The following is a 22,334-nucleotide window of genomic DNA, read 5'->3' as shown; positions in this document are numbered from 1 at the left end:
TATCATAAAGCCGTCCTCTAACCTTGTCAGAACTTATCATGGCACCAATTAGCTTTAAAAAAAAAAGGCAGAAAAAAGACAGCCACGAAGCGGAGGATGTACTTCATGCTCATCTGCAAAAGGGTAGCAGTTGTTGTATAGAGAGGCTCAATCTGTGTGGCTTTCGAAGAAAAACTCCAGGGAGGCATGGAGGGTGAGCAATGTGAGAAAAAGCAGAAAATAAATACACATCACGTCACAGTAAAGTGACAATGACAAGGGCACTATCTTATTTGTTCAGTACGACACAATTAACCTAACTCTATGACATCTTCTCGTGCTGCTAAAATAGACTGTGTCATGTAACAGCTCTCGTTTTTTCTGTGTCTCCCTCCCTCCTCCCCTCTTCTCTTCTCTCCCATCAGGTCTCCACATAATGGAGCGAGAATGAACAGAGAGCGGCTTAAAAAAAAGCATGAACTGGAGGTTTATTGAGGTCATCTGCTTCCTGTTTATATGGGACCATATAACAGTTCAGTCTTCCCGCCAGGACCCGTTGGCCACTGAACAACATGTCACCAAGCAATATGACTGGCTCATCTCTGACCGTGGACCTTTCCACCACTCTCGGAGTTATCTGTCCTTTGTGGAAAGATTCCGCCAAGGATTTACGACCAGATATAAAATTTATAGGTGAGTTCACTTTCAGCCTGTGCGCTGATGTCGCACCGGCTTCGTAAGCGTCCGTCTGTTTTAATGGTTTTTCTTTGTTGAGATTTTAGTTGCAAAAAGCTGCACTGTGTACATTTTTAACCTATCAAGTGTGCATTTTTGATATTTACTGGCAGGCACTCTGAGGGCTGTGTACTTGCACTTTCAAGTTTCAAGTCTTTTTTTGGGACCAGTTTTATTCCCAGAGTCACATGCAATATAAACACAATAATCATGATATAGCTTTATTTTTCCAGACTTCACTGCCTTTTTAAAAGATGAAAACAAACAGCTTTAGGATCTTATTATAGAATAACAGCCTAAATATTTGAGCACTGGTATAGTATTAGGCAGCTTGTTAATAATAGATACAGTGTTTGTACAAATTTGAACAATTCAATGGGTTCTCAAGCAATTTATTATTGTGCTTCCATAAAGAAGTCGGGGGAATTGCGAGAGACCAATTCAAAATGAACAAGCAAAATCAGGACAGTAGAGACAAAGAAATCCTCTTTAAGATCCAAAAATACTGGATCCTAAATTTCCCATAATTTCCCCTTTTGGTTTGGAACACAGACTTTATGTTACACACTGAGCCGGAGCAAGGCTGACCCTGGTGACATCATTATTGTAACAGTAAACAGCAGTTTAGGCACGCGAATTGATCATCATGTGTAAAATTGGTGGAGCTCCCATTTAAAACAGTGGAGAAAAAACACCTTTTAGCAGCTGTATGAAACACATTTACGTTTGCTTTTTATAAGTCACACAATGAGCTTCACGTTGCCAAACTGGAAACCCCAGACAATACTAACTGGATGCTGATTAACCGCATATGTTGTGCATTTTTTGTCACGTTAAACGGTGTGTGAATTATTCGCTAATGAAAATATTCAGGGCCCAAATGTGTTTAGTCACATTAAGCCACAAGCATAAATCATGCTAAGGAGAAATTCATCTGTTCCTCGTACATACTGTGTGAATTTACATTATAACAACTTCAAATATAGTACTGTTACACATATATGTTAGATATTATACAGGACACATATTCACCATTACCTATTTGCTCATTAGTGTGAATACTAATGGCATATTGGGTCTTATAAGTCATTATAAAGCCTTATTCTGGGGGATAGGGTTATTAAGGTTAAGGGTTAGGTTATTAAGATCGCAACTCATGTCCAACATTTTCCATACATACTGTCAATATGCAGTAATTAGGGGAAAGTTAGTTACTTAGTTAATGGCCTAGTAGTTGTAGAATATGGTCATTCAGAATAAGGCATTAATAAGTGCATTATAATGACTAATAAAGAGCCGATACACGACTAATATGCATGCTATTAAGCAACTAGTTAAAGTTCAATATGTCTATAGTCATATAAATCTTACTCCTAATTTTTCCCAAATTAGGGCCATTGCAAATTTCTTTAAACCATTGATCACTGACATCTCTAACGATAAACTAATTGCAGCACGGTTTATATATTCCACCACACGTCTTTCTCGTTCAGCTCCTCATACTGTATTTCACCTAGTGAGGTGGAGACAGAGAAATCAGATGCCTAGGAAACCTCTTTCTCAGAATTACGTGCTTTGATTTCTTCGCATCCATCTGCAGTCTGCTAACTCAGAAACTGAGAGACTGAGACAGACTAAGAGAGTCATATGCCACATTCCTTTGGCAGATCTTTAGCAGAGTTTGTTCTCTCTCTCTGTCGCCTACGTCTCTCTTGGTAACTTGCCACAGCCCCTGGTCCCCACTGGCTTTCGTGCCTTGATATTGTCACATGAACAGTAAACAATGCATTTGCATAATGTGTAACTTGACAGAGGAGGATGTTGCACAGAGACATGAATCTCAGAGGCAGAACCTCTGAAGCTGCTTCGCACAGCAGCCGACTGCTGTCTCTGATGCTGCGGTGATTTATTAAAACCGAGAGTGTGTGTTTGCATGTTGGGTGCTGCTGGGAACATTTCTGGGCCCAGGTGGCTCCTGTTGTTCCTCCCTCTTAACAGACCATTAGTGGCATCAAATTCAGCCATCGGTGCTAGATGTCCCTTTCCTTCTGACAAGACAATTAAAATCCTGCATGAAGAGTGTGAAATTTATTTTCTCGTTAGAGCTTAAATGACGACAATCAACAATCCACACTTGCATCTGTCAGACGTCTGTGGAACTGTCAGACAAAGTTAAGCTTGATAGATTCCTTTTACTTTTGTTGCTGTGCTCTGAGTGATTTCCCTCAAATAATGCCTTTGAGCATATCCATTACTGCAGCAGACAGCAAACTTCGTGCAAGACAGGGCAGTGCTTTTACCACAAATAAGTCGACTAAATGAAAGATGCACTTCAGCGAGGGATACATATTAAGTGAATAATCATATACAGTTTTTTTTGGAAAGGGTATTAAATGTTCCCCCAGAGATCCAAGTGTTTTCCAAGAATTTGTATCCCATCCTGGAACACCAGTTAATTTCTGTGATTAGCACGTCTTTAACCACAGAGTGGGAGGAAATCAGTGACATCAGCTGGTGGAGTGTTTGGCTGGAATGAAATCATACATAGCCCCGGTCCTCCTCGCCACATGATTGCCCAGCCGTGCTCTACTCTAACCAGCAATGAGAACCGAATCGCTTTGTAAATTTCCCTGGGGACTTTCTCTGCCTCAACGATTTAGTGGTGGAAAGTGGTTGAATCAGATTTGCAGAGAGACAAAGCATCCATTCCTTTCGGGCTCTCTTATCAAGAGAGATTACCTCGGAGGCACGCTGCGTGGACAGTGCCAACCTGATCAGCAACAAACAAATCTGCCCCATCTTTAATAACATGGGCACTCTGCCTAATTTGAAGAATAAACACAGATTTGGGAAGTGCCAGCCTCTTGTCTAGTGCTCTGAAAAGGTCACAGTCGCTTGAAGGGGAAAGACACACCACAAGGCAGCAATTATCCTCTCCCTCTAGACTTATGTCGCTTAAAAAAAAAATCATTGGAGCGTGTTTCATCCAAGTAAGCATCACCACTGTGTCACCTCTGATGACAATCTTCAACTGAATTCTTCTCTTTCTTTCTCTCCGGTTATTGTATGCATAAGTGTACATTTCCTCTATGGTATTCATCAGTCACAAGAAAGCCACTTTCACTGCTGGCTTCATAGCGCGCCTGTATCAGACCTGCAGCTGAATAATGCGTATCAGTGTGTGTTTCAGTTAGTGGTGAAATTCAGCAGCCTGTTTTGCTCACACTAGCATCTCTGGTTCTGTTGCTTGTACTCTATTATGGGGTCGAATGTGTTTCAGATGATGCGTGTTCTCTCTTTGGTCTTTGTTCGCAGAGCTCTATCTCAGGTTCTTGTGTGCCCGAGAGAAAAACCAATATAAATGCAAATCTGGTAGCCATTAATGCATTTTTAAAGGCCTCAAATCAGCATTGCACTGTAATCAAAGACGTGAGATGGGGGGTTGTTATTTAGAATAAAAATATTTATGACAATGAATGGCTCTGATTGATCCCACTTTAAAAAGGCATGCTGAGGTGAATGAATAGAGAGCATTGATAGAGCTACTCATGTCATTGGACCAGGGCTCATCAAGACCTCAAAATTCATCCAAGGTTTTGAATGACCTGTGCAAAAGTTGTACTTGCAAATTAAATGGTCAGGCAAACAAAACAGATTTCACAGAATCAGCTAAAATACATACGATCTCTAAGTGTGATAATGTAATGTGTAAAATAAAGCCAGAAAGCCAGTATAATATCTGTTAAGGCTATATTAAATTAATTTTATTTCTATTTATTAAAACCTTGAGAGATTACTTGGACATAAATATGTTACCAAAGCAGCTATAGCTCTGATCAAACAGAAAAATAACACTATGATGTTCATTTCGATATTACACTGTATATTAGTAAGCGTCTGCCTCTCCTCTTCTGAGACGGTTCCTTTGTGTTATACAAAAACTGGGAGAGATTAGCGTCAGTAATATCTCAGTTTATCCTTGTTGGCATTTATTTCTGTCTCACTTCATTCCACTGCGGTCTCTGAGGACGAGGCAGCAGTAAAAGCCGCTTTTCATTTGAGTAACGTTGCATCAACTGATTTCCCCACGCAAAACTAAACATTACACGGTTTCTGAAGCTAATAGGTAGCAAGCTAAGAAGTCAAGTAAAAGGCCTCTTGGCGACTGTCATAGCCAGCGTCTGCAGAGCTGTGCTCAAAATGACAATGACGAAATAGATCCAATGGATAGCCAAAAGGCCATGGCCAGCTTTAATTGTATTATTTCAGCCAGTGCAAGCAACATAAACCTTCAATAAAGTGTCTGAAAGAGAGATAATTATTTGCATTTATAAATCAGATAATGAAATTCCTAGTCACCTGGAACAAATCTAGAAAATACAGAAATATATAAACTGGAGCGAAAACTGAAACGTGGAACAATAAACAGTATAATCTGTAATTTTTTTCAGTGTGAGTGGGCGTTTCAGGAAAATGAAGCTGTGAAACAATATAACCGGGCTTTATATAACCAGCAGTGACTTCCAGAACAAGGCAAAAAATATGACTAGTGCATAATCGTGTATGCAGTATAAGGTGGCATCTGTGTGACAGTGATGTATGGCAGGTGGATGGATTAGAAATGATGTGTGTGTAAAGTCACTGGTTCAGGACCCGAGTAGAGGGAAGAAACTCCTCCTCATCCTCTCTGCCTTGGCCTTCAAGCCTCCCTGACCGGGCGGAGTGAAGGGTCTGTTGCTGGGGTGATTGAGGTCTTTTATGATCATTTTTATTTTGTGCCAGTGGATTCTGTCGTTCTATTTGGTCAGTTCAAGCAAAAGTGTTTGCTTTGGTTGATAGTACATTCCAAGCTTCCTCGCTGGGTGGAAAGTGTCAAGAAACAGTTTGTGATATACACTTATTTGTCTTCTTTCCGAGGGTTACATAATAGGATGGATACCACTCTCATGTACAATAAAGATAGAGCTACTGCCAGCAACAGGTTCGCTTAGCTTAGCTTAGCATAAAGATTGGCAACAGGGGGACCTAAATAACATGTTATATGTCGTTGTTCCTATGACAGAAAAAGAAATGCGAGGTCAAAAGTTGAAAATGTTATATTTGTGTAAATGGAAGCAGAATTCGGCTGGACAAGGGATGTTGCAGAGGAACAAGCTGTCTAGCTTTATCTTTGAACCTCGCATCCCTGCTTTTGTACGTTCCTCACCTCCAAGATTGCAGGTACAAACAAAAAGGAAGGGTTGCTTGCCACCACATCCCGTAAATAGCTAGAGAAAGTGCTAATAGGCAAAACTACTAGCTAGCTTGCATGCACTGACATGCCCACAGGTACTAAAAAGACAGAGGTGATGGCAGAGGTGATGTTTTGTTGTTTCTGCACTTCAAGGGCACATCTTTTGAGGTTTTGACAGAGGCAGTCGGTCTTCAGTGAATCATAATAATCATAATGTAATATATATTACATGGAAATTTACCTTTGCCCTCCAGCTAGCTCCATACCTGCACCAAACCACTGTTTGAGGCAGCTTTCACTGGATTGACATAATTATATTTAATGAAAGCACATTATGTGTATCTCTAGCTGAACATTTCCTTCATGATCTTAATTATTCCTAACTATAATCAGTCCACAGACAACCACTTGATCAGCACTAAACCTTGAATGAATAATCTACAACTCTAATTTGCATGTGCAAACAACGTCTTTTATTCAGCCTCTAATTTAAACTGTTCATCAAACGGATAGCCCTGCATCTCGAGACTCTCTTCACCTTTTATTCCAATTTTTTAATCATCATTTTTCTTTTAATTCCTAATGAGCGCGGCATCGCGTGTTGAATCGATGTCTTTATGTTTTTTTATTCTTTGAGGAGCGACGGGCAGTGACAAAAACATGTTGTTCATGTGTTCAGTGCGTCTGTGTCAGTGCTGATCTGGGCCCGATTTGTTTTAAACAGAAACAAGGTGTAACATTTGTCCGACTCAGGTCTTGAATTAGTTTGGATGAGCCATCTGTAATTGGATAGAGCGAGGGAAGGCGGATTTGATGTAGTCGGCAGATTCGCCGAGAGAGGCTGCTGCAATGTTTAATTCAGCAGGCTGTAGCCAAAGGAAGAGAAGGAGCGAGGCAGTCAGGAAGTCAGGAGGGATGAAGCAGACTGTAGAAAGAGGACAGGGACATCGAGGGGTCTAAGATGCCATTAAGCAGCGAGACAGGAAGGCGCTAAAACTGCGTGATAGAAAAAAATGTATGTAAGTGCTAGAGACATGTAGGGGGTCCGGTGAGTTCAGTATCAAAACAAGGAATGAGGGAGCAGACAGGTACGCTGGCAGTGAGGTCATAGTCAAGGTGAGGAAGAGCTGCCTAACAGAGGCATTGGAGTGCCTCAGATGACTCACAGATACCATGTACCCAAGTGCACTTCTCTCTCTCTCTCGCAACCAAAAAACAACACAGGCCGTCCATTATTAAAGCCTTCTCTGCATTGCGTCACAGCTGTGCTTCGAAAAATCACGTGTTTATCATTCGTCAAAATGTTTTTAATAACATCCAGGACTTGGACAAGGATTCTAAGCAAAGAAAATTAAATCTTATTTCTTTATTTTTTTATTATTTTATTTCATTTTGATTTTTTCTCAGCGGCGAGAAGCTAACAGAGACAGTCTCCTGAGGACGAATGTTGTGGTGGAGTCAGGATAAATGCTGAATAGTATGGAGGCAACAACGACAATTAATGTGACACTTGCAAGAGGAAAAACAATAATTTTAGTTATTTCAACCTGGAGTCCAGGATTTCTGTTTTTCCACCCGGCCCTTGAACGCAGCACATGCATTCTTTAAAAATAGTTGCGGCGGAGACGTTTGCCGTAAAAGCCATAAATCTTGTGCGTTTTCTAAGTGATACTGTGACGAGGTGATTGTGAAAATTTTGATGAGATGAGTCATGAGCACGCTGCCACCACAGAGGACGTTGGCTGTCACCTCACGCTCTGGCAGACAACGCGAATTCCCATTTGCTGACTGATGCAGTAATCGCTTCCAACACTTGGGCTTCGAACGCTCGCCTCGGCCAATCAGGCAAGCTGACATTCCAGCAAAGCCTGTCACTGTTGTGCACCAATTTAGTCATTTTTTTTCTTTTTTAAACTTTTTTGTGTGTGAGTATGATGACATGTACACATGACTTTCAAATCCTACTTTATTAATGTAGCAGGATTGGCGCAAGATAAAAAACTTGCTTCACATCAGATTTACATTTCATCTTTTACACACATGGTAACAGACACAGACACAAATACACAAAGCACAATGCTATCCCGGGGCTGCACTGCAATTACAGTCAATGGAGCAGTGCTGATACTGGGTGTTGATCTGCTGATTTCACAGCTGTACAAGTTTGGGAGAATCAACAGGGGCTGATCTTGGGAGGGAGTCCATGCCACTTCCCTTCTCCTACCTAGTGGTAAAAAGCCCCCGCTGTGGGACAACTTAATTACTGGCAAGGAAGGGATGGTAATTAGAGGAGAAACAGGAGGCTAGAAGAAACTGTCAGGGTTAAGTACTGACTAATTCAATGCGTGGGACGCCTGTGCCACTCTCCCTTGAGACTGGCAATGCAGCGTCACCGCAAGAGCAGCAGGCTCTGATGAGAAGATGCTGAAGCAGCCATGTCTCGTATTATCATGTCTGCGATGTGGTGATCCGAGCTGCTAAATCATGCTAAATATTCCACTTAAGTGAATGCTCTGTTTCCAAAAACAAACTAGAAAGGTGCATAAAATGATTATAACAATTCTGTCACACTGGGAAACGCTGCCGGCCATAGAATAAATGTCATTCAGTGACTACTTTGCCGTTTTTGAATTTCAATCCACACAAGTAAAACCAAAGGAACCTCCCACTGCACTCCGTGACTTATTTGCATTTTAAAGATGTTGTCAATCCGTGCAGGCCTTTTCATTTTATCTGATTTGAGCTTGTTTTAGGTTAAAGTTAGGCAGTGCTGAGGTCCCCAAACTCCTTATATTCAACTAAATGAAAGCTTTTACTTGTGTTGCCCAACAGGTACAAAACAAATAGCAGAACAGAGTCAGGCAGGTGTCAGTCACAATGAAGTATATAAACACTCTGTAGTCCTGGGATAATATCAATCAGGCAAACTAGCTGAAAATACTTGTGAGGGTCGACTCTAGTGTTGTTTGGAGTATTCTAGTTCTAAAATAATGGGAATAAATAGAATTATTATTATGTCATTATTAGTAAAAGTAGTATGCGTATTAGTAGCACATTGGCTCTTATATCATTATAAAACACTTTTTAATGCCTTATTCTGGAGATGTGTGGATTAGGGTTTTTAAGGGTAAGGATTAGTCAAGAAGATCATAATTCAGGTACAGCAACTTCATCATTTAGTATCAAGAAGCAGTAATTAAGAGTTTATTGAGGAAAGCTGTCATTCAATATTATTATTATGACTATTGTGATTTATAATACTAGTAATTAATAACATACATCAGCGACCGTCAGCTGGTGGCCCACAGGCCACATCGAACCCAGCAAGGCCCAGTCCATCCTGAGAGTGATTGTTGATTTTGCTTCCCAACTCTGCCAGCTCCACCCTCACTGCTCCGTGGACCCACCATCAAACCTCTCGGCTCCCAGGATGGCCGTTTCCTGGAGCCCACAGCAGCACACCAATTGCACTCAGGAGTTGCTGGAGAATCACTAAGCTGATTATCAGAGTAAACTAATTGATTGCTTCAGGTTATAATGTCCAGGCTATACATCTGCATGAGTATTATTTTGCATTGCCAGCCACACTGCTGTAAGTCATTGTAATTCATATGGCAAACAGTTGATGCCGATTAGTCAATACAAGCGCAACTTCAGAGCTCTGCCTGAACTGAGGCTATACATAATTGTTTGTAGTGGATAATAAGTGATAATTACTTTCATTTCACCATTATTTTTTTTAGAAAGGAATCAAATATATAATTAAAGGTCAAACTACTCAAATGAAATCAGAGACAAAAATCCAATCGCAAAGGCACACTGAGATATTAACAAATTCACAAACATTCTTTAAACGTCTGAAATTATATGAGCTGGGAATCTGTTCAGTCCCAGAGTCAGTGCACAGCACCTCAGCTCCAAGCCTCTGCTCTCTCACTTCTTTGGTGGTTTGTGTGACCTACACAAACACAAAGAGGTTTATTCTCGGCCTCCCGCAGAACATCTGAGTCAGTTCACTTCCAGCGATACGCTGGAAACGTGGGCATGTTATCCGAGCTGTGGTAGAGATGAAGTGTGTGACAGGGTCTCCTGCACTGGAGGAATTCAGAAAGGTTACTTGTCCAAAATGTATTTCATCTGGGCTTTTATGTAATATCGGCCTCAACATGTTGGCTGTTTGCCCGCTCGTGTAGTGATCCAGTGGGAACATGACCACTAGGTGTGTTTATTTGCTAAGCAGCCTTTTTCAGAATTCAGTCCTGGTTGATTTAGTGTGGTTTAGTGCAGTTTAATATTACAGGACCTTGAATTCTGGGTGCTGCAAACACTCCTGGAGCAGCTACTGTGCCAGAAACACCGGCGCAACTTTTTACAGTGCAGCCAGACAAACTCACATTGTACGTTAATGGTAGGCATCCAATCAGGATGGGAATGGCAGACTGTGTTACTAATGAATGATAACTACTATATCGAAAGGTATTACACAATGTAAATACACAGAAAGGCTGTTGCTGAAAATAAATTAGTTTTCATTAAATCAAAACCCTTTTTCATTACATTAAAATGTTAAGGATTAGAGCTTTAAAGCTTGAGTAAATCATTGGAGGAAAACACAATTGCCCTCTTATTATGAGATAAATCATCATTACCCCCTTTTTGTTTGTTTGGTTTTTTAGCTGTGTCAAATTGATTTCTGACATTCTTCGGCTTTTGAAGCAATACAGCAATTTTCTTTTATCTTATTCAAACAACATAGATAATACATATTGTTCCGTGACAGTGGATCTTTGGTGTTTTCAGCTGACATTCTCTTAAGAATGATAAATGAGTCCATGTGATAAAAACCACTGCAGCTCAAGGGACTTCAGACTCACAGATGGGGTTGAATGAAAGCCAAGAATGTACTCTTTAAAACAATATTGAACGTTTTGTAGTAAAACCTTGATTAATTACCTTTTAATGAGCCAAAATAAGGATATAAACTAGTAGGAAAGCTGCCACTCAGCGATAGTTATACAGACATATTAACTTCAGACATAGCACATTTCAAGAATGTCCTCTGAAAAGTATATTTTGTCACCTGTTGTAGTACCAAGAAGTCAAATTAGGTGACCAATGGACTAAAAGAAGCATGCTGGTATACAAACAAGACATGCAGAAAATATGGATGTTGAACATTCTAATCATAAAGTGCCATACATGGGGGATATAGGTGAAAATATATTTATTACATTATTTTCCATGTAGCAAGCAGTGCAGAGTTTATAAAGTTAGCCTGATATCCTCAGGAAGGTTGTTGTGATCTCTCGAGGCTCACACAGCAAAGGCGTGATTAGTGGGTTTAACAAGTAAAGTCATGTTCCTCATTTTCAGACTCGAAGCAGCTGTTGATGATGTTATATATTACGCCTGACTTGTTCATGTGTGTGTCCGCTATAACACTTCTGATATCAAACAGCTAAAACACAAGAAAAGGTTTGCAAAGTGTACGTGCCAATTAAGGGTTTAGAAAAAAGCCTCTATGGAAGGCCAGAGAGGACACATGTGATTTTCTTAATTCTCTGTCATCAGTTTCTTGAGTAAAACATGTATTTAGTCAAAACTTTGTATGTCTAGGTATGTCAATTCAAACTAAAATCAGGTGTAGAGCTTGACAGTCCATTTTTGGCCTTGGCATCACAAATTAACAGATTACCCAAAAAAAATTCAACTCAAAGTCCACTTACTTGCTTGATCTGAGCTTTCGACTGTTGTTGTGTTATGTTGTTTTTTTTTTAGTTATTTTGTGCTCACAAGAAAAAAAAAATTACACACAAATATGTCCTCTTCGGCCTTCCGTATTCCTTTCATGTGAGATTGAATGAACACAAGTATCACATTACCCTGCACTGAATGTGTGTCACACAAGCATACAACACATCTCAAACTGGAAAGAAGCTACAGGATAACTTTCGTTTTTTACAACCTAAACCTTATTTGTAGCATTAATTACGACCATTTAGACACCCCGACAACTTTGGTGGCATTTGGAGTCGTTTTGAAGAAATTAGCCCCAGAGGAGCGGCGCGTATATCCGTATAATGCAAGTACTCAGCGCAACCTCTATATCACGCATAATCTGCGGCGAAACTCGTTCATATTCCAATATTTTGTTATGATATGCTGGTGCTATTCCCCTCTGAGCCCGTGGTGCCATGTTATCAACATTCGGCGTCTCTAGACAACTACCTCTGACGTGGAAGATGTGCGAGCAGCCAGCCACAACATGGGTAACTCTGCGTCGGTCAGCTACGAATACGCAATAACGAACCATAGCTGTGCCAAACTACAGCTAAACTAGCCGACTGCCGGCTCAGAGGGGAATAGCACCAGCATATCATAACAAAATGTCGGATATATAGAGGCTGCGCGTGGATGCCCCGAGTACTCGCATTATACGGTATACGCGCCGCTCCTCTGGGGCTAATTTCTTCAAAACGACTCCAAATGCCACCAAAGTTGTCTGGGTGAGTAAATAGTCGTATTTAATGCTACAAATAAGGTCCAGGTTGTAAAAAACGAAAGTTATCCTTTAAACCCGTCCCCCCCCCCAAAAAAAAAAAAACAGCTTCAAAAAGTGTTCCCCTGAAAAACACTTGTTTTGGCTTTCTCGAATTTGACCCACATCCACAGGCTTCTTTTTGTGGGGGGAGCCATCGCTGTCCAAGGTGCTGAAATCTATCCTCTAACATCTTGTTTGCTTCAGAGTTCCTAACTCTTTTGCAGCAATTCCCAACAAGTTCAACAAATTTGTGTCCATTTATCTGAATGCCAGACTGCCTGTTTTAAATGATTTAATCTCATCATATGTACAGCAGTATCTGTAATATGGCGCTACGGAAGTCATTTTGATATCCTCCAATTAAAGAGAGTGAAGTGAATTGTAAGAAGCTTTGTTTCAGGTAGATTAGATAAGGGATTATTGTATTGAAAGAGCTGCTTTTTTATTTTACCCATTACACCAGCAGAAAACAGTGCGTCAAAATCATCAACATAATGCCGTTTTATTTGGGGTATGACTGACAGTTATTATGGGGCAAATTGAGTTCAGCAGCAAATGGATGAGATACAATAAGCAGCATTGAGGGCAGAGACAATAGCAGTCGTTTCGTTTTACTGCATGAATGGCTTGACCTTGGTAGGTTTTTCGTTATATGTACATAGGGAGAGCATTGTTGGTGATTGCATTATAGGACACGGAGGGTGATGAGATGTTTCATAAACTGTAAACAATATACAGTATACAGGAAGACTTTACATGTGAGATGGAGGCATAGGGAAATAATCTTCTCGGCTGCGGTGGCTTTTGTGAATGCAATGTAAGCAACATTTTCAAGGTGATCACTCAGCCATGTGTTCTCCCCTTTGTGAGAATAGATATTTTGAAATTCCATATGATTCCGGGTTTCACTTGAATGCGAGTGACGTCGCCCCCATCCTGTTATTTGTTGTGAAGTCTAATAATCATTTCCATGCAGTCCTTGCCCACACAGTCAGAACAGTTCATCAGCAGAACTTCTCACATTACACAGTTAATTAGATTCAAACACATGCTCATGTCACTCACCCGTGCATTCGCTTCCGGCACCATGTCCCATCAAATTCTTGAGATTAAAGTGAATTAAGAGATTGTTTTTGATTAGATCCATTTTCGTTTCATTGCCTCATCACAATTACAGAGTGCACTAACAAAGCGATTACGCCAGCAATCATATTCTATTTAGGAAATCGCGTTCCATTGGCTGATATGCTCCAGTTAATGGTTAATAAATAAGATGCTTACGTGTGAATATGGAGATAGTAGGATCATTTTAAGTACCTATTAAATACTTGAATATCTGTGAAGTACATTATTTTCCTTGAACCTTCAACATACAGCAGCTCTCAGAATAACTCTGCTATAAGTTTGCGCTATGTTACCACTGAGCATCCTTTATTACATTAACAGTGTCATTATGGTTGTCAGCAAATTAGATTTATGTGTATTTCCCCTTTGTCTTCACTGAGGATTTCTTCTGGGGCCAGTACATTTTCAGCAGAGGCAAAATTAAATAAATGACGGTCCAGCCAAAAGCCTTTCTAAAAAGCTTTATAGCAACAGTAGTGCAGTTACAGGAAAGAAAATGAATTCACAGATTAGCCAGTTTTCTGAATTTGATCAGGCTTCCCTCATTTGTTCTCTTCACGTTTCTTTACCTCTGTTTAGACTCTGAATACATCAATGCAATTTTTCAAAAGAGATCGCTGAGACAGACTTTTGTCAGCTCGTACAAAAGCTGGCAGAAGAAATCAAAAATCTACCCAAACCAGCTCCCCACACTGTAAGATTAAATACAGCCTTTCTACTTCTACGTGTTTCTCTTGTACATCACAACAACCGTGATGTAATCCTTTCTTAGAAACTGATTCTCTCTCTCTCTCTCTCTCCCTTTTTGTCTATTTGTCCTTCCCTTCCTCTGCACTGACAACAGTATGGCCATTACCAGCCCATTGCCACCATCTTACACAGATGGACTCTGCAGGCATCAGGCATGTTGCATGCATCACGACTTGGAAACATGTTGTCGCAATTTGTGAAACAATGGTTGGGTGACGGGGGGGAGAGAGGCAATTTTTGCGATATTCCTTGACAGTTTTCTTCATCATCCTGGAAGGATTAGCAACAATATTTTATCCTACAGTCCTTTAACTTGTACCTTCGCATTATAACCTTAAAACTATCACTTCTCTCATCAAGTCATTCTGTACTCGATCAGCTATTTAAAGTGCATATAATGGCACTTTTAGAGTGTCAGTTGCCTCACTGAATGTTTCTATACTTGATGAAAAATGTGCCAGCGTCTCAGGTAGAGTGTGTACAGTATTATCATTAATTTGACAGACATGTGGGAACATTGACAGTGAGTCTAAAGCGATTTACTGTTAACGCACATCTAATTTTATCTAAACCCGTTATCTTGGAACAGTCACTTGGATATTTTTACATGGCCTCTATGCTGATGGAATCTGCTTTTTTTCATTTTAGTAGCACTAAGAATTTCAAAATAACCCCTCCAATTTCCTGTGCTATTTACACTGTTGTGTTCAGGAACATTGCCCATGCCAGCACTGAAGTGTAAATAAGTAAAACAGGCACGAGCAAACAGTTCAGCCCACTAATAATATCCCACCTCTTTCCACGTAGCCCTTCACTATGCACTGGAGCACAGGATTAAGCTTCATTCTATGATATTTTGAATGGGTCCTGGTGGTTGAAAATCATGCAGGATTTCAACTGTATCTCTCTCTGTTTGATTTATTACTGGGCCTTGCCTCCTTATTACCATAAAAGGCCTGTTTTGTTTTTTTTCTTCTTTCCTTCCGTCAAGCTGCTGCATAATGCCGTAGCAGCACAGGAACATAGGTTATGAGGTCTCATATTATGGGGCCTTCCCCAAAGTAATAACTCTTAATACTGCCCCCCAAGGAACATGAACATGCAAATCTGCATTTTGTAGTGCACTGTAGATGATGAGAGTATTCTGGGTGCTTGTTTGTTTCGAAATAGCTCAGTCTACTCTAGCTCAACCAGATCATGGAGATACAACCTGTGAGGCGCTTTGATTGTCAGAAAGTTAAACATTTTAGCCATGACGAAGATTTTTTGGTCCATATTGCTTTTCACACTGGAGCAGAACAATACCCTGACTGAGCAATGTGACCTATATTGCACTGTGGTTGAAAACGCAAACCTAGTTCCAGACCTCTTAATCAGTTCTCACGTCTACCTTGCTACCCAGCTAATTCCAGTAAAAATGGTGACAGAATAATTGATGCAAGAAAGGTATCAAGACAAAAAAGATGTTGGCAGGGTGCATACATCACTTGCTATTGATTGCTTGGGAACAACAAAATAACATATCCTTGCCCCTCCGAATAATAAATAAAAGAATTCAGTGTGAGGATCTGAAAATACTGTTTTGACTCTGACATAAAAGTTTTACGCAGAAGTCGGCTTTTCACAGGCCTAGCATGCAACCAAAGTATAAACTGTAGCAAAGCGTGTAAAGGTAGCGTGTAAAAACAAGATATATTTTGTATATAAACTGTAATGTCATCTGCATATTAATACTCACGGTAAGACATAATAAATGATAAATTCAGTGAAACAAAAACTGAATCAATCCACGATGACTCCACTACGATTCCATTAGAGGCTTTGTCCCAATCCAAGAACAAGCAAATTCTGAACCAATCACAATGCTTTCCCTTTCCAAAGACTTGGGAATGCAGTTGATGAAAACTACTTTGTTGCCCTAAATTTTCAAATACAAGCAGAGCATCCTTTGCAGTCAGGATCAGCGCCATTTGATATTCTATCCGTGTGAGGTCAAGGACAGCTTGAATGAAGTTTTGCTTGCCTGGTGTTTGACCTCAGGGTGCTCATCTGCTGCATAACTGGTAAATCACATGAACTGGACAACTGAAAAAGCTACCCCTGGATATAAATCACGGAAGCCCCTTGTTGGTAGCCTTGACAAGTTGTTCTTCAAAGGAAGCAGCCTCTGAAAAGCGACACATTCATAAAGCCTGCTGGGCCACATGATGGTCTAGATGTAATAACATTTATCCTACATCCCTGAAAATGTATCACATCCAAGTAGATGAGATCACGCTGCACCATTTCTGTGTGGGAACACCATGTACAGAATGAAAGGGAATAAGTCAATACTGTGTGGGAAGACAAAATCGCTTCACAAAGTCATTCATGGGGGAATTACCATTATTGGATCAAAGTCTCCTTAGTCCTTGCAGCTTGCCAGCGTTTTCTGTTGAGGCCCTCATGGTGCTCCACTATCACTCAGATGAGCAAGGCTCTATAAAGAACAGTGTGGCAAAGATTCAATCAATTATGTCGATGGAATGCTTAATGGGCTTTTGTTAATAATGTAGGATGCTATAATGCAAAATCTCCATGTGTAGGATCATTTGCTAATTAATTTTAATAAGATAGTATTATGGCCACAGACAAATGGGATCATCGTGGTTCAGATGATCCCCCCCAACCCCGCCCCCAGTCATTTGGCTCATACTGTATTAGGCCATATCATTTCTAAAAAGTTGCACCAATCATTACTCCAGATAATGTGCTTTATTTTTCAAACTGTCCAAAACACGAGAATTATCACCACCTTTTGAGCAGCCAGATTTCTTTCAGCGAAGCGCTGCCTGCCGCCTTTCGATGCCCAAGTTGCGACCAATTTGGTCGCTCAGACAGAGCGAGCTGTGGCGCGGGGCTCCATGGTCATCTTACAGTCTGCAGCGAGAGCTTCGGCGTCTGTTCGATTTTCTCCCCTCACTGCGGGCGAATCTGGCAAGAAAACACACTGATAATCTGTTGGAAACCATATAAATGATATGTAGGATATGAATTATCTGATTCTGATGAATGATAAAATAGCATCCCATGCTTGCCAACCCTTTTGATTTGCCTGCCCCACTCCCCACTGTTCCCCTCCAGTCCTCCCAACATGATGAAAACTGCCCATCCACTGTACTTAGGAACTTAGAAACTACTTAGAAATGGTATCACGGCTGTCTGTGATTGTTTTTGTTTTTTTTAATTACACACTTGATCCACATATTTGTCCATTTGAACAGGGAGTGAGAGAGATGAGCAGACACATGCACACACACACACACACACACAGATCATCACACAGGCCGATGACCCTTTTAACTGGATTAGCAACGCTTATCCAGGTACACATTTCTGTTGGAAATTCATAAAGTTATTACGTTGTATAAAGATCAGCACCAGTAGTGACTGGAAAAGAGCAGAATCGCTTGTTGACCAGCATGGTGAAATGCCTTCAGTGTCAGTCAGACTACTGCTCGCGCGACAACCGACCGGTACCTCGAAGCCAGTCACACAAATGCAAGACAGTACATTGAGCAGGTAGATACAGGATACATCTGTTATCAATTTTTGCAAAAATCGCAAATGATAACAGATGATCTCATGTCATACTTTACTTTCACTGAGAGCAGATAGTTATTTCTTTTTAATAATGGTTGTTTTGATTAATCATTATGTATATGTTAATTTAGAGCAGTAGTATCAGCATAAGTGCTTCTTCTGTGCCACAATATTATGTTGAAATATTTTTATAAATACAGATAATGTATAACTGGTAAATGACCTTTTTTTGATGGTGAAATGCAATCCTGTTAGAATGCAGCTGCCATGTGTACAAACCTAAGCTCAACTGCAGCTGATTTAGACTTTTAGGGCAGGGATTAGATAGACAGCAGCTGATGTTTCCACACCTTTGATTGGGTGTTGGAAATTGACTGTTAGCCTCTGGAGTATTTTGTTATGTGACAATAAATGTGACCAAAGTAGATTCAAAATGGTGTTTTTGTACTGTATTATTTTCAACCGGCAATTGAAGTATTAGTCAAGTCATCCCTAAAAAACAAGTGGTGGAACAAATTGCTAAAAATGAAAGGTTCATCCTTCATCAAAGCATAAAAACCGATGCTGTCTGTTCCTCCTCACTTCAGAAGGAGCAAACGCCACCACATCACTGGCACCAAACAAACACAGCTTATTCCATGAAGTTTGCATTTCACAGGCACCCTGAATACAACTGGAATCTTGTAGAGGAAACAAATGTTAATTAATTACTTTGTTTCAGATAAATCTTCTGTCCTTTCTGCTCTATGTTGATCATATTTTTATGTATCAATTAGCATGTCATCCTGTCCATGATTCCAGTGCTCTTAGCCTGTGGCACTCGGTTTCAGATTCATGCAAAGCCAACTAGATACAGTACAGTGAAAGGCAACCATAGCGTGTGGAGCCATGAGTCCTCTGATTTAGTTCTTTTTCAATTCAAATATGTATCATGGGAATATGGACAAGAATAACAGAGCTGACTGACTCATCAGATGTGAAACATGTACAATGTGAAAGGTGATATGCAAAACTGGATGACTGCAGGGTGAATGTGAAGGAACCTGAAGGAACTGCTAAGTGTGGTTAGCCCCATGGTTACAGAGGCTTTCAGTGGATATTACTGTTGAAGCAATGGAACAACAGGGTTTGCAAAATAATGTAACTCTAAATTAAACATTCGGCGTGGCTTCAGCAGGATAAATATTGTATCCTTACCTTGCTGAGAAGTTTGAGTTGTGTAGCCCGTGGTCTGCACCTTGCTGCTGCTCACTGTGGCCTGATCCACCTTCTCCCATTAATCTCTGCAATGTTTAAAGCTGATCTGCTGTCAGAAAATGCAGAAAATGAGTTTGAGTCAGCACTCACCTCAGTGACAAATACGTTGCGGCTTCCTGTGGCTGTTTCACAATAAAAGCCACCTCGCGCGTCAGTAGGAAATGATTGGTTTGCATTAGCAGTAACATAATATGGCTGTGTTACAGTATAAACAGCAAACAGTGAGGCTGTTATCAATGAGATAAAACCATGTGCCTTGTGAAGGTTGATGAAACCACAAAGCATGTTCAGCCCCATGGCTGTGGACGCTTTCAGTGGACAATATAGCAGAAGCATTGGAACAACAGGGTTTGCAAAATAATGTAACACTAAATTAAACATTTGGTGTGACTTCAGCATGATGAATATTGTATCTTTATCTATAAATCAAAACCTTGAGGCTAAAAATAAGTAATGCTCCTTTAATGGTATTGTTTTTGCACCACAAGGATTTTAAATGTCGGTTTTTCATCTTTTATTATGCTGTCACACTAATCTAATTTCCCAATTAATGTGTGGCATGTTAATGGTTATAGCTCTGATAATTAAAAGTTGACTTCCAAATAATCAATAATTAACATTGTTGGAACAATACCAAACAGATGCTGAAAGCCTTCGTGGCTCTATGGAAGTGTCAGTAAACAGATGTGACTTTGCTGCCCTCATAAGTCACTTCAGGCTCTGCTGCTCTGCATGCGACCGCTCTTGTTGTTTTGTTGCACAATTAAAGCAGTCTAAGTGTTGCATTTTTAAAACAACAGCAAAAATTGTGAAGTTGTTTTCCGTTGTTTCTCTGTGACAGACAGGCTTACAATAAATACTGCTGCTACTACTAAAGTATGATGTAACTCAGTACAACATAAGTACAAACTTCAGCGACAGAAATTACAACAGCGTTGAATCTCTTACACAGTCTGTGTAAAAATGATCATTATGAGCAGGATGTACAGAACATGAGGGTCTGATTCTCTCTTGACTGTAATCGACTGTATGTCATAATGGGGAGCTTATCACATGCTGAAAGTGCTACTAAAAGTGGAAGTGCTGCAAAGGTAAACATTTTTTCAGTTAAGGTTTCCCTCTATCAGTCGTCTGAGATTTAAGCTTAGAGCAGATTTCAGTTCTTCTTTTACAATTTGTATGCTAATAATGCTTTGATTCAGTAGCTATGAACCTATGAAATAAATAAACTTAAATAAATATTAGTTTAAGCAACATTTATTGCAATAATTTGCACTTGCAGAATTAAAAGATGCTGTGCCGACCAAACACTGCTTTATTAACGCTGTCCTGATGTATTATTAAACACCACATTGCTAAATATCCGCAGTCAGTCAAGGAGATAAACACAAAGTATGTCAACCCCCCTCCTCAAAAAAAAAAGAAATAAAATAAATAAATAAAAAATGCAAGATTTTTTTTGGCCTGTTTTTGTTCCTGCTTTGTTTCTAAAGCAGGTGCAATCTTTAAATCATCCTTGTAAAATGCTGAGTGCCACCCTGTTGCCCTTTATGACAACATCTTGTCTGCTTCAAATGAAGTCAAGCTGTTTTCATACCACTAACATGTTTATAGCTAGGTGTAACATTTTTACTTGCTTTGTTTCATCATAAATGGTTGTTTGTGTGCTTCAAGCAAAGAGAAAATGGCACAGGCATGTTTTCTTTTTTTTCTTTTTTTTTTACCACAGACTGACAAAGGTCAAGATGTAGCTGTGCAACATATTCTTCTGAATGTGTGCTGCATTTGGCTGTTAAGACTCTGATACAGTATGAGAGGAGCACAGAGGTAAACAAGAAGCCAAGTATGACAAGTTCTGTAATTTAACGACACTCCTGCTTTTATTATTGTCTGTCATTTATGTGGCGTCCAAGAACATGTTGTCTCTGGGTCCTGCAGAGCCAGTCTCCCACTCAATTAATTAGAGATTTTCTTGCGACAACTCTCTTTCCTCTGTGCCGCCACACTTCCACGTTGAATGTCTGTCATGCACTGTCAAGTTTTTTTTTTTTTAAATCTGGGCTCTAGCGCCAGGATCAACAAAGTGCCTGCAGTGACACGCTCTATGATGGTCGTTTCCTGCCCCTGTCAGAGCTTTGGGGAATATTCACTGGATGTCAATACAGCCCAACTCTAATTGAAGCAGACAACATGCTGCCTGGAAGGTGTTATGACATGTCATACCCACACTTTCCGTCCATTATGGCTACAGAGAGCACCTTGCAACCCATGCAGACTGAGTAAGGCAATTACTGTCTTAGCAAGTATACAGTAATACAAAATAATACCTGACAAACAAAAGTATCATCATCATATTTATAATGCCTTGCAACTGTTATACTGTGTTATACAATGTTTTCCACGTGATAATAAATATATAGTCGGCCTTCATAGAAAGAGTAATCCAACATTTCATTACTGGCAGGGTGTTTACATGTGGGAGTAGAAGTTTGCAGAGTGACTAACACTGATAAAGGTCATGCAGGATTTTAAATATACTCCTGAAAGATTTAAACATACAGAAATACTGCTCAAAAATACAAAAGAAGAACAACTGTGCCACCAGAGTTGGTGTTCCTGTTTCCAGTGCAGCCAAACAAACTGACAGCAGTCTGATTTCCTGCTGCATGTGACACTAGAGGTTTTCCAAAACAGTGACGTAGCAGTACATAAATGCATCATTTCCCACGAATCCCTTGTGTTAGGTAAACAGTTAGCCAATGCAGGGTGTGAATGGCGGACGTTGCCACCAACAATGAAAACGATGGCAACTTAATAATATCGAAAACAAGGTCTGATTTCATGACGAATAGTTTGGTTCAAAGCATTTCAAGCTCATCATTTTTGAAGTCAGTAATTCCTCCTGTTTATTTCCTTTAGCAGATTGATACAGTTGAATTGGCATAATTTATACTTGGTGCACTGATGAAATGAATGAATCGTTACACCCCTTGTGAACATCAATTATTCCAAAATAATAAAACCAGGACACTGGCAGAAATGTGTTAATGCATTCTGTTCAATTTTTAATTTGTTTTCGTTCTGCCAACTCAGTTATACATTGCATTTTTGGATCTAGTTGATAATCAAAAG

General features: G+C 40.0%; 1 protein-coding gene across 1 annotated transcript in view; it reads left to right on the top strand.

Annotated features, from left to right (window-relative positions):
* Positions 1 to 454: 454 nt before the first annotated feature.
* The window catches only part of brinp1 (bone morphogenetic protein/retinoic acid inducible neural-specific 1), an 86,001-nt gene continuing 64,121 nt past the window's right edge, over positions 455 to 22,334 (top strand). Inside the window, exon 1 of the mRNA XM_041960531.1 lies at positions 455 to 672. Coding sequence (XP_041816465.1) covers positions 455 to 672 — 218 coding nt within the window. The remainder of the gene's footprint in view (positions 673 to 22,334) is intronic.

Source organism: Chelmon rostratus, chromosome 19 (assembly GCF_017976325.1).
Source record: "Chelmon rostratus isolate fCheRos1 chromosome 19, fCheRos1.pri, whole genome shotgun sequence".
Classification (NCBI taxonomy): Eukaryota; Metazoa; Chordata; class Actinopteri; order Chaetodontiformes; family Chaetodontidae; genus Chelmon; species Chelmon rostratus.
The sequence above is the reverse complement of the archived record's forward strand: the minus strand, read 5'-3'. Positions and strand labels throughout refer to the sequence as shown.